Source organism: Lepidochelys kempii, chromosome 17 (assembly GCF_965140265.1).
Source record: "Lepidochelys kempii isolate rLepKem1 chromosome 17, rLepKem1.hap2, whole genome shotgun sequence".
In the NCBI taxonomy this organism is placed as follows: Eukaryota; Metazoa; Chordata; order Testudines; family Cheloniidae; genus Lepidochelys; species Lepidochelys kempii.
In genome coordinates, this window is record NC_133272.1 from 11282185 (window position 1) to 11295948 (window position 13764).

Below are 13764 nucleotides of genomic sequence, written 5' to 3' on the forward strand. Positions count from 1 at the left end.
CTCCTCCCCCTGCCTCCCATTTTCATATCTAAAATTAAATAAATATGCAAAACCAGAAAATTGCCAATTCCCATGTGCAACCTTGCAACAATACAAAGCTTTGTCCTTGCATAGTGCCTGTGATCTGAAGATCTCAAATTGTATTGCACTTGCTAATTAATATAGCCTTATAGTCCCCAATAAGGCAAGTACTGGACCCATTTTACAGACAAGAGCACAGTAGATGTTCATGTATTGATAGATTGTAAGGCTAGAAGAGACCATTATGAACATCTAATCTGACCTCCTGTATAAAGCAGACCATAGAATTTCATGCATGTTGTGTTACCTACAGACAGTGTCACCAGTGATGGAGTCAGGATTAGAACCCCTCGGTCTCCACCCTCAAACACTGTGCACCAATTCCTGCACTGCAGTCCCTCTCTATAAAAATTCCTAGCATTTCTGTCCCAAATGTGCATGCCAACAGAAAAGTTTTTAAGTGGAAAAAATATCCAGTTTCAAGACCGAGAAGTTATTTTATAAACAAGAGTCCAAAAGAACATTTTTAAAAGGATGAAAAATGGGGATGTTGTTTAAATGGGGAGAACGTTCATAAACTTATGGTTTTTCAAGCTCTCCCAATCCTTCTGCTCCATTCACACTTCCAAAACTAAATTATGTTGTTATAACCCTTCCCAACTGTATACTTAAAGCATGTAAAATATACATCCCTGTGTTCCGCTAGTTTTGTGCAGTGAAGTAATCTGCCTTGTTTTAGTAACCCCAGTGAAGTCTATGGGCCTGATTTAACATTGAATCCAACCCAGGATGTGCTGTCATATGGAAGGGAAAAGACATCAGGGATTTTTAACAGATCTCAGGGTCAGATTTTTAGGGGCTCAGCACCCACAACTGGGATTAGGTTTTCAAGCGAGCTCAGCTCCCATGTAAGCATATAAATAAATGGCCAGATTCTCAAAGAGCTGAACTCTTGAAAATTTTGCCCATAAATATCACCCCCAGTGCTCTGGGGCGCTGAGAACTTATGAAAATGTGACCCTTATTTTGGTTCCTAAATAGGAGCTGAGCTCTTCTGAAAATCTGCCCACAATTGAAGGTGCACTTAAAAAAAAAATCTAGGCTGAGCTTCTTTAAAATCTGGTTCCTAGTATCTGGATGTGTTGTTTAATTTTATATATCCCCAGTCACACTTTGATAGCAGCATGGTAGGTATTGACCCACATGGTCAATGTAGTGTCATATTTTCAAAAATTCCCAAGTGACCTAGGAGTCACAGCCCCATTTTTCAAAATGATTTAGGGGTGCCTGCAGAGTTTAGGTGCCCACAGGGTTAGACAGCAGTTGAGCGGGAGTTTGGCGAATGCCTGTAGTGCCTAAATGTTAGACGTAGTCCCTCTTGTGAATCCCACCTTAGGTGCTTAGGTTTCCAACATTAAAGTCTAGGTGCCTAAATTTCAGCAGCTGGCCATGCGCAGCCACCTGCGTCCTGACACTACCAAGCAGCTCAATGCCTAACTCACATCTAAGCCCTGGGATTCACAAACAAGACGTTCCCCTGCCCATCTTGCCTTCGGCACCCCGATCCAGTAGATATACTTTAAGAGAGCCATAAAGTAAAATTGCAGTATGAAGTATTTATTTCAAGGGCTGGTCTACACTGAAAAGGTACACTGGCCTAGCTACATCTCTCAGGGGTCTGTAAAATCCACACCCCTGAAAGACATGGCTAAGCTGACCTAAGCCCCAGTGTGGACAGTGCTAGATCAATGGAAGAACTCTTCCGTCAATCTAGCTACTGTCTGTCAGGGAGGTGGATTATGGACAGCAATGGGAGAACCCCTCCCTTCACCATAGTGTCTACACTCAAGTGCTACAGCAGTGCAGCTGTGCCACGGTAGTGTTTTAAGTGTAGATGTAGCCCAAGACACAAGGGAAGTGTGTGTCAAAGGTGCCCACCCTGCCTCTTTAACAATGACTGCATATAACTTTGAATATGGTACCATAGATCTCCCACTGGCTCTGGAAACCCTGATTGAGGTCCATGTGTGCTGTTACTTCAGTCTCTTTGTCTACAATGGTGTAAACATTTCTTCCTACTATATTTTTAACAGAGTTTGGTGTAAAACTGATTGCCTTTGTTTTTAAATGACTGTTTTCTGCTCATGATTCATCAGCTTGGGAGATTCCCTCCGAAAGCTATACAAAATAAACACTGTTTGGGCACTCAGACATGTGAATGAGTCAGACTAGGAGATATTCAGTTCTTCATGGTCTTCCATCATTTTTGTAAATGTATTTAGCATTTAATTCATCTAAATCCCTGCTTTCCCCCTTGATCCCTTTCCTGAAAATAGAATTCTTGAAGTCCAAGGACAGTTTTCTTCTCCGCGGGCTCTATCCTGGCAATTGACCTCAATGGTTATTCAATTTTGTACTTAGTCTGAGCTAGATCCTCAGCTGCTGAAAACCAGAATAATGGTGCTGATGTTGATGTGGCTATGTTGATTTACACCAGCTGAGGAGCTGGCCTTTGGAGTCTTTAAATGGTGGATGAATATCTTTCTAAAAAGTTATGCTCTAGTTCAGCAACAAATTATTGGGATTAGTAATGTTGACTTTTATAGTAAAGAACATAATCATCCTCCACTGTAGGAATTACCAGATAGAATTCTATGGCCTGTGTTCCACAGAAAGTTAGAGTGGACGACTACAGAGGTTTCTTCTGTCCTTAAATTCCATAAATTAGTAGTAGAGATGGAATGTGTTTTGAATCTCCAAGTTCTCAGCAAAACCATCAGAAAAAGATTCAAAAACTTGTCCTGAGAAATGGACAACAGGTCTAATAGTGACATAGGTATGAGATTTTTAGTGAAAACAAATATCGCTTTGATCCTGACCATTTACCCTTTGAAGATATAGTTTTTGCTTTTATATTAGGAGTGTCCTTTTAGGATTGTTGATGCCATGGCATTTGCATTCTGATCTGTTTTCTTTCTTGGATAGGAATTTCCCTTGGCAATCATCGGACGGCCAGAATGCTACTGTGGCTATCCCACAATGCATTTCACTCTTCACGACAGCGTGGACAGGTTGTTCTGCAGCAGACTGCAGAACGTCAGTAGTATGGCTGAGGTGCCAAGAGAAGAGAATTACTATCATGTCTATCAGACTCCAGTACAAGGTAAATGCTGCAACTCAGCAAGAGCCCCCGGAAGTCAATGAAGCTATGCCTGTTTACACCAGGTGAACATCTAGCCATAGAGGTGTTAGCGCTAATATCCAGGCCACATGCTGATTTGAATCATTGCAGCCTGCCTATACCTAAATTCCCCATGCAGTTTTAGTTGTATATGGTAGTCTTTCACTTCCTTTTTACCAAACTGATGTGTGATTTTGTCAGGCACTATTGAAAAATGGATCATTTTCGAGCCCAGACATGGCAGCATTTCAGTGGTAAAGTGGTTCCAAACTGCTGTAGGATTCTTTGCTGTGTATGTGTATATAAACATATGTGTTAAGTAGCATTAACATATATGTTTTATATACACACTATCCATATGTGTAATATAGAAATTAACACAACATTAACACTGTTTTATGTGATGTTTACAAGAGTAAAATAGCCATGCAAGCAAAACAACATGTTATGGACACAACATAATCAAGTAGCGGCTTTTGGAAATCCCCGGCCTTAAAATTCCTGGACAGTTTCATGGGCTTTTGATTTTTCAAACAACTTTAACGAAACAAATTAGAACTTTTCCTTCACCCTAAACTAAAACTACACTGATTTCGTGTTGAACTTCAATAAACCTCCTTTCAAAAGAGAATTTCAAGGATTTTTACAATGAATGAAGCCTTATAAAGCCCCTGTGGGTGTAAGTAATTATCTTACAGGTATGGAAATTAAGGCACAGAGCTTAGCCTGCACTTAAACACTATGACTAAGGCCAGAAGGGACCACCGGATCATCCAATGTGACATCCTGTATCTCACCGACCAGCAACACCACCCATCACCTACACACTGAACTCAGCCACCGCTACCCCCCCCCCCCTTGCCCAGAGCCAAACAATAGCTATGTGACAGTCCAAAATAGAACCTAGACTTCTAGTTCTGTGCTTTAACCACAAACCATGCTCTCTCTGGCTCATACATATTGCAATTATAGCTGCATTAAAACCAATGCTACCAGCATTTCTAATTTACTTGAGACATCTTCCTCTAAATGCTCATAAGCATCTAGAAGTAGGTTGGTAACATCGACAATAAGGCTTCAATCCAGCAAATCACTTAAAGTTAACTGGATACTTAAGCACATGAGTAGTTTCACTGATCTCCGTAGTACTATTCATAGGCATGATGCTGAGCATATCTCTAAGAGCCCTGCTGGATAGAGGCCTAAACTTCTGCTCATAGCCCATTTTCACCAACACGTATCAAACGAAGTAGAGTAGGTAAGGCCCACTTCTGAGCATTTATTGGTTCACACCCCTATTGGACTGCAGCCCTCTGAACTGATTTGAAAATCCAGAGATTTAATTGCGCACATTTCAAGATATTTGGAAGTTCTAGTTATTTTGAATCCAGCAGTTCAGGCTAGGAATTTTCTCATTGACTTCAGCCAGAGCAGGATCAGGGTTCCAAATATGAACGCTGAATACTTCAGAACATGCTTTGATTTTAGAAATCACCCTAGGGAGGGATATTGGGGCACCCTACATGCTGGATCCCGTGCAGGCATTCGTCCACAGCAACTTTTAAATGGATGGCACTGCCTGCGATGGGATAAGGAGCAATGTGCAGCATTTCTTCTTTCTATTCATTAGAGATGACCATACATAGCCCCTTCATGGGTTATGCTCATTCCCTGTTCTGAGGTTAGGCAGGCATTAATAAGTATACGGATATAAAGCCAAGCTCTCATGTTGCACTTTTCACCAGTAGCTCTCAAAGTCCTTTACAGAGGAGGCCAGCATCTTTATCCCTGCTTTACAGATGAGGAAATGGGCATGGAGAGGCAAAGTGACTTTCCCAAGGTGGAGACAGGAAGAGAACCCCGACCTCCCGAAGTCACTGTGGTGTGGCATCCACGAAGGCACACGGCCACATATCCGTAGACAATGCCACTAAAGTTGTGTAATGATTGTGAAACCCTTCAGTTCCACAATGTAAGATGTCCAAACAGATTCTAAAATATAACGAGAGAAAATAGTTCATCGGCCACCGCTCTCTGTTTTAAAGTTGAATCCATTTCATGTGAACATATACATAGTCAGGGTTTGATCCTTTCTTCTGAGTGAGAAACGCTCACCCTAGACAGCTGACCTTACCTTCCACAGCATCCCTTGTTCTGTGGATTGAATTTTGAGGCTGCCAGGGGCCCTGTTTGCAGCAGATCTGACAGAACATGCTTGTGAGACAGGTTACACCCAGCCTTTTTGAAGTGCCAGGAAGCCTAATTTCTTTTGATTTCCATTTCAGCACAAGCCTCTCAGGAAGGATGTGAACTGAAGTCTGAAGCTTAATCCCTGCCCTTCCTCCTCCCCACCACCACATTGATTATGGCCAATTGACTAATTTTCAAATGCAACAGGAACATTCTTTACATACATGTTTACAGGTAGAATATGGGTTTTAAGAGACTGCTTTGAGTTAGGAATGGTGCATCACTTCCCTGCCCTATAAAGAGCCCTATACAGACAAAGACACAATCTTGCCTAGTGTTGTTCCATAGTGGGTGAGCAATCTGCCTCCATCCCACCTTTATCATTTGCATTAATTTATGGCTATTTTCTTTGCAAAGCACTCAGATGTTCCCCTGGGAGATAGCAAAAGGTATGGGACATACAGTTACATATGTAAGGCCAGATCTTCAGCTGGTATAAATTGGGATAGTTCCATTTTCGTATGGAGCTACACTGAGCTACACCAGCTGAGGCTCTGGCCCATATACTGTAGATAGGCAAGTATGCACTGATGCTGCATGACACATGACTGTTGGAGGATTAAGTGCCAAGGATGCATCATTCTGTAATGCTGAACCTGCTTCTGTAAATGGAAAGAGCTACATCTTCTACCTGTGGTGCTATATTTTTTAGTGATGCTTCTTTGCAAGCAGTGGTCCCGATTCCCTCCCCTCCCTCAAAATGTACCTACATCTTTTCTCTCTGTACATTATTCTGTAAACAGACACCATAGTCAGCAACTGTCACCAAGATGACATTTACACAGGTACAAAAAGAATGACTGTGGCTGTCCTGAATGGCAATTATATTTTTAAAACACAGCACATGCAATCTGTCTTGACTGCAATATTTTAGCACTGCTTTTGCGACCATGAAAGGCCTTCAAAGCATGGAATATTGCTTTGCTTTTGAAAATCCCAGGCTAAGAGGTTGAATTGAACTCTAACTTATAGGAAACCCCTCCTATTACAATGAGACACTTGATTCACACATCTAATGGCACATTCAGGCAGGCAGTGAACAGCCAGCCTGCCAGGCAAATAGCAGTTAACAAAAACATGTATCCAGGGGCTTTTATTAGAACCTGTAGGTAGGTACAATAATTTCCTGCAGTTCTAATAATAAAGCATTGCTTAACATGACGTCAGTCTCTTGAAAGCCTCCTGTAAAGATAAACTCTTTGGCCTGTTCAGGCTGAATTAATTTTGAGAAGTATCTGAATCACAACTGGACTCAAACTGATATCCTATGGTATACATAGAAAAAATGAAAGCAATAAACCTTGTAATCAGTAGCTGTCAGTAAAATTAATAAGAAGGCACCATGCTTACAATGAAATATCTTCTGTACTTACAGACACCCGATGCACAGATAGGATATTCCTCACTACCAAATCCAAAGTATTTGTTGCTTTGTCTAGTTTTCCTGGGGCCGGGAATACCTGGGCTCGTCATTTAATAGAACACGCCACTGGATACTACACTGGAAGCTATTACTTTGATGGAACCCTGTACAACAAAGGTATTGTTGTCAGAGACACGTGAAAACCTGAAATCAGCTTTAAACATGCACGTTTACTTGTCTCAACATTTGTTTATAATATTGATAGATGTATTTATTATAAAAACCTGTGTTAAAAATTAAACACGTTTGGAATTTGAGAGTACCAGCCTTTCATATATATTGTACAGTGTACAGAGACTGGTTGAATAGTATACATAAACCGATTCACATACATTTTCAAGAGTAAAAACTTGCTCTGATTTGTGGGGTCACATTGGGTAAACTATGCAAACTTGAGCATCTATTATCATCATCCCTGTGTGTGTGTGTGTCTCTCACTCACACACACACACACACACACACACACACTCTGTCTCTCTCTCTCTTTCTCCCCTTGCCCCATTGTCAGAACAGGCCCATAAAAAAATTTTCAGCAACAAATGAGCTGCATTCTTGGGCTAAGATTTTCAAAGGCACGTAAAGAAGTTGGGCCACGATTTTCCAAACTGACTAGTGGCTGTGGGCCCAGCAAAAGACAAATTAAAGGGCCCTACATTTTTTAAAGTGCTGAGCAGCTGTCTTCTGAAAATCATCTTTAAGGTGTCTCAAGTTGGGCACCCAAAAATCACTAAAGAAAATAATAGAATGATAAAAATGTAGGGCTGGAAAGGTCCTCAAGAGGTCATCAAAGCCAGGCTTCTGCACTGAGGCAGAACCAAGTATACCTAGAACATCCCTTACAGGTGTTCATCCAACCTATTCTTAAAATCTTCCAGAGATGGGGATTCCACAACCTCCCTTGGAAGCCTATTCCACAGCTTAAACTACCCGTATAGTTAGAAAGCTTTTCCTAATAGCTAACCTAAACCTCCCTTGCTGCAGATTAAGCCCATTACTTCTTGTCCTACCTTCAGTGGACATGGAGAACAATTGATCACTCTTTTCTTTACAACAGCCCCTAACATCTCTGAAGGCTATTATCAGGTCCCCTTTCAGTCTTCTTTTCTAAATGATTTAACATGCCCAGGTTTTTTTAACGTTTCCTTGTAGGTCATGTTTTGTAAAACCTTTTATCATTTCTCAAAAAGAAAAGGAGTACTTGTGGCACCGTAGAGACTAACCAATTTATTAGAGCATAAGCTTTCGTGAGCTACAGCTCACTTTCTGTTGCTCTTCTCTGGACTCTCCCCAATTTGTCCACATCCTTCCTAAAGCGTGGCACCCAGAATTGGACACAGTACTCCTGCTGAGGCCTCACTACCCAGGACCCAAGACTGACTCTTGCAGGACCCCACCAGATATGAATAACTGACAACTACTCTTCAAGTACAGTTTTGCTCTTTCAAGCAGTTTTGCAACCGTCTTATAGTAATTTTATCTAGACCACATTTCCCTACTTTACTTATGAGAGCATCATGTGGGACTGTACAAAAGCCTTACTAAAAAATCAAGATATATGATGGCTCTTACTTCCCCACATCCACTAGGCCAGTAATCCTTTCAAAGGAGGAAATTAGATTGGTTTGGAATGATTTGTTCTTGACAAATCCATCCTGACTATCCCTTACAACCCTATGATCTTCTAGGTGCTTATAAATTGTTTAATAATTTGTTACAGTATCTTTCCAGTTATCAAAGTTAGGCTGAGTGGTCTATAATTCCCTGGGTCCCCTTTGTTCCCATTTTTACAGATCGGTTCTGTGTTTGCCATTCTCCGGTCCTCTGGGACCTACCTATTCTCCATGAGTTCTTGAAGACAATTGCTAACCATTCTGAAATTGCTTCCACTAATTCCTTGGCCACCCAAGTCGCATTTATTTACAATTATTAATATTGTGGTAGTACCTGGGAGTCCCAGTCATAGACCAGGACCCTATTGTGCTAGGAGCTGTACAAACCTGGGGGGGGGAAGGTGGTCCCTGCACCAAAGAGCTTACTGGCCAAGGAAAATTAAGAATTAATAGTCACATAGCTGGTCATTGATAGAATCAGGAATTGAATTCCAGACCTCCTGACTCCCGATCCAGGGCTCTATCCACTAAGTTACGTTGTTTCTTGTAGTTGTTAGAATTTTACACCATTAGAGGATCTTGTTTATAACATGAAACCTGAATTTTTTTTAAAACAATGAAACCCTCACATTTTAAAACAGGTTTTAAAGGAGAAAAAGACCACTGGAGAAGCAGGAGGACTATCTGTGTAAAAACACATGAAAGTGGCAAGAGAGAGATTGAAATGTTTGACTCCGCCATCTTGTTGATCAGGAACCCATACAAATCTCTAATGGCAGAATTCAACAGGAAGTGTGCTGGCCACCTGGGATATGCAACAGATAGGAACTGGAAGAGTAAAGGTAACATGCCAAGCCATTGCTAACCAATGGGTGTTTAAAATGGCTTTCAAACAATAAGGCTTGAAAGTGGGGTGCTATGGGTGTTGCTCGTAGGGCAATGCACTGAGGGCCTAATCAAAAGCTCATTAAAGTCCATGGGAGTTTTGCCACTGAGATTAGTGAACTTTCCATCAGGTCCTAGGGCAGAGGGAGGCCCCCAGAAACCTCAGATCTGAATTTTGGAGGTGGTTAGAGTCTTAAACCACATCATCTGTCACAGAAAGAGAGCACAGCCCCAGGACTAGCACAGCACAAAGGATAAGCAGCCTGGCAGAGAGAATTTCTCTTTGCAGAGAAATCCTGCACACAACCCATTTAACCAGGCTGTATGCTGTGGTGAGGATTTCCCCCGCAGTATCTAATAGGCGAGATATATTAAAAAGATTAGTTTAAGATCAAGGATATGATGGAACAGGATTTGTTGGGGTACATTTGTATGCATTTTACAGGCATTACTGTAGTACAGATTAGTAATAATAAGACTTGTTGACCGTTACTCAGAGCCCCCAGACATGTTTTAAAAATGCAGCCACCATGCTTCATTTTCCTTTTGATACTTTCAGCTAGCAAAGCAAATGACAACTTTAAATTCCCCACTGAATGCATTGCTACATTCATACTTTACCATGCTAAAGAATTCAGCATGGGCTTCTCCTTTTGTATATCCTGAGCATTAGAATAAGGGATGGGCAAACTGCACAATCCCTGTTGGAGGTTCTCCAAAATTGTATGTTTCTATCCTGAAACCCTGGTTCCCCCTTATCCCGCTCAACCAAGGACCATGCGTTTACAATTTCACAAACAACACAAATGATAGGAGTGGAGTGGAGGCACTGGGTGAAAGAGTTACCTAAGATCAGGCACATTAGTGGTAGAGCTGGGATTAGAACCCAGATCTCGTGACTTCCTGTCCAGTGCCCTCTCTATTAGAATCACTCCTAATAAATAAATTAGGAATAAAATAAAATAGGAATAAATAGGAATATTAGGAATAAAATAAAATAAATAAAATAAATCGCTCCTAGTAAATAAATGTGCTGCAGGTTTCAGTATACCAGTGTACTACTTGTGAAGAATTAGGCAAAGGCTTTCTAGTTCAAGCAGGAATTAGCTCAGTGAAGTCCTATGGCCTGTGTTATACAGGTCAGATTAGATCATCGTAATTGTTCCCTCATTTTTGAAAATTTTATAGATTTCCTCCCCACCCACACACCCCTTTCTCTGCTTCTATTTTTCAACAAGTTTTCTAAGCAACATGCAAACTCAGCAACTTTCATATTCAGACCAAACACACAGAGTTAGTGGGGGGGGCTGAAACTAGAGCTCATTTTAAAAACAGAGAACATTTTCCACTAAAATGTTTAAAATGTAAATGAAATTTCAAAAATTTGAAAAAAAAAATCATCTCACCAGCTGTAGGTCAACCTTAGGCAAAAAGAAGTCAGCCGTCCCTGACAAACAGGACAAATACTGCTCCAATTTATACTTTTGCTGCCCCATTCAGCAAGATCAGATTTTGCCCCATTCTATTGCTGCCCCAGGAGAATGTTTGGGAAATTATTAAAACACAGTGTGGATAAAATCTAATATTTCCCCCCCTTCCCATCTCTTTCCCCAATGTACAGAATGGCCAGACTTTGTCAACAGCTACGCCTCATGGTGGGCCTCTCACGTCTTAGACTGGTTAAAATATGGAAAACATCTTTTTGTTATTCACTATGAAGACTTAAAACAGAATCTCATCCCCAAGCTGAAAGAAATGGTGGAATTCCTAAACATGACGGTGACAGAGGACCGACTGCTCTGTGTCGAAAACAACAGAGATGGGAATTTCAAGCGGTCAGGTGCTAGGCAGAAGGATTTTGAACCGTTCACCCAGGAAATGAAAGATCTTATCAACAGCTACATCCTAACAGTGGATGAAGCGCTGAAAAGAAGAAACCTGACAGGGCTGCCAAGAGAATATGTTCCAAGATGATATCCCAGTTGCAGTTAGCTGTGTTTTTAAAATAAAATAAAAATAAATAAATACGAGACCAGAGCTTTATACCAGCAAAAGCAAAGATATTCTTGGAGTCTGCTGAGGAATGCAAATTCTCTCCACTCTTGGATGTTCTTCAGGGGCATTAAGTGCTTCAAAAGGCAAACAATGAAGGACGGAAATTGGGTTATAAACCAAGGAAAAAGCTATTAGTGTCTGCCTATGTGTGTCCTTCCCTATATAAATGGCTACAAATTTAACAGTTTTGCACTGCTAATTCTGGAAAAGGATTCCTTCTTCTCATCCTTACTGCCTACTAGCAATACCTGTCAAGAATAACTTGAGATTTTGCAGTGCTTGATTTGGAAAACCCTCAAAGGTGATAAATATTTTCATCCAAGCTTTTAAGTAAGTTAGTTGCTTTCTTTTTAAAAATTTTCCCCTCCCATCTCCTAAATTCTCTAGTTGCCAACCACTCATCCCATACATCCTCACATTAGACTTTTGTTTGTGTGCAAGGGAGAAATAGAAATATACCTGCAGTGAACACTTCCACAGAGATATTAATGGTCAGATAAACCTTGTCTAAGGCTCACCTTAAATACCTAGGCTTGGACTGGTCCACTAACTTGTCAGAAACTGCATTGTTGCATGGTAGATCTGATTCAAGACTGACCTTGGGTTTTCATCATAATATGGACTCAACACATGTGCCAGAGGAGATATTAATATAATCTCCAGGAGGGAGGTGCATCCTGTCTCCAGCTTGCCTCCAGCTCTTTGGGCTGGAATCAAGGAGAGTGGTGGGTCTCCCTTGGTGGTAGGATATATAGCCCCATGCAGAAGGGGCCTGAGCAGGGGAAAGAAGGAATTTCCAACAGGAGAAAATGATGATTCATTATAAAGGGATGGGCAAAAAGCTCCATGATATCATCCCGCTCAAACCAGCCCCGAATTCAGAGGCATACCTCAGGCTTGGTAAAGGCCCCATTGTATATTATATCCTTGCTGGGTTGAGGAAGGGTTGATGAGATCAAGAGAAGAACAAAGCATTTCATTTCTGTTACGAGTGACACTCAATGCCTGAGTGGGAACCCTTTGTCTTTAAGTTTATGGTCTCTACAGTCGGTCTTGTCACTGGGCCTGGTGTGCCATTTGGGCCCAAATGACAGCTTAGCTGTGTATAGTGCTGAAGAGTCAAGAAAGTGCTTTTCTATTGCAAGGATAGTGGCCACAGTCAAGTGATTAAAACTAATGAGTTGGAGGATGGGGAAGGTGGCACTGGCAGCCATGGAAGAACAGAAGCTCTATGGGTGAGCAGTGCTGCTAGTAGACATGGTGAGTGAAGAGGACCATGCAGCGTTCTGTCACACAGCATGCTTGTTGGCCTCTTAACAGACAAAAAAAAGTCCCACCTGGGTAGATTCACCCCTTCCAGACGTCTAAGCTCTCTAGGTAAAGACTAAGCTGCTCACTGTTGTCCTCAAGAGCCATCTCCAGCTTTACTCCCAACCTCTTAAGGGCTGTATTTAGAGTTAGCAATGAAGTAACTTTTCCTTTGAGACAACGTAGGTCTAGTATGTAACTATGGTTGTTGTACCCTGAAAGGCGGATGATTTTCCAGGTTGGGATTGGGGGTGAGGGGGTTAATTCCATTATGCTTCCCTTCAGTGTATTACATTTAATTCTTGAACACATGCAGCAACATGACACCAATTAGCTTTGTGCATTCAGCTAAGAGCCACCCTTGGTATCAGCAGGAGTCACACATGAAGCTCAGAGACATTTTATCACCCTACATGCTTTGGGGCTAGGCCTGGAAGGTTGTATTACTCTACAGTGTATTTGTTCATGTTAACTTTAAAAAATTCCCCCAAACCCCAATGGAAAATTAGTTTTAATAAAAAAAAATAATAAAACAGTTTATATGAAGGGAGCTGGCCCTCCTTTGAGTATGTACCATTGATGCTTTGAAAATATAGTAAATCAAGCACAGTCTGGTCTGTATCTTTTATAAGTTTTCCTTGTTTGTGCTCTGCATGCAATTGTCTTGTTTCTTTCTTCCTTCCTCTGAAGAATTGCTCATTATCATGAAACTAACTACACAGTAGTCCCATCTCAGCTGGAACCAAAAATGGATGGAGACTTTTTTGCTTGAGTGAGGAGAGAGATTCTGGTATGAAATGGAGGAAACTGCCCACTATGTGCCTGCATTTCCACTCTATTTCTGAAGTTGACACCAGTGTAACTTCCATTAATCTCAGGGAAGCTGTTTGTTATGTACACCAATGTGAGAGAGTTTACAGTGAAGCCCAATAAGTCTAATTCTCTTCTCACTTACATGAGTAGTAAATCATAAATGAAATCAATGGAACTATGCTGCTGCAAATCCAGTTTAAGGCACATGGAGGATAATA

The 13764-nt window shown here is 41.2% G+C and overlaps 1 protein-coding gene across 3 annotated transcripts in view; it reads left to right on the plus strand.

The window, feature by feature from the left end:
- The window catches only part of WSCD1 (WSC domain containing 1), a 57280-nt gene extending 43938 nt beyond the window's left edge, over positions 1-13342 (plus strand). For all 3 annotated transcript variants that reach the window (XM_073315249.1, XM_073315250.1, XM_073315251.1), the window contains 4 exons: positions 3007-3184; positions 6828-6992; positions 9127-9327; positions 10992-13342. In XM_073315249.1, the coding sequence (XP_073171350.1) occupies positions 3007-3184; positions 6828-6992; positions 9127-9327; positions 10992-11344 (897 nt within the window). In that variant the 3' untranslated portion in view covers positions 11345-13342. The remainder of the gene's footprint in view (positions 1-3006; positions 3185-6827; positions 6993-9126; positions 9328-10991) is intronic.
- Positions 13343-13764: the final 422 nt, after the last annotated feature.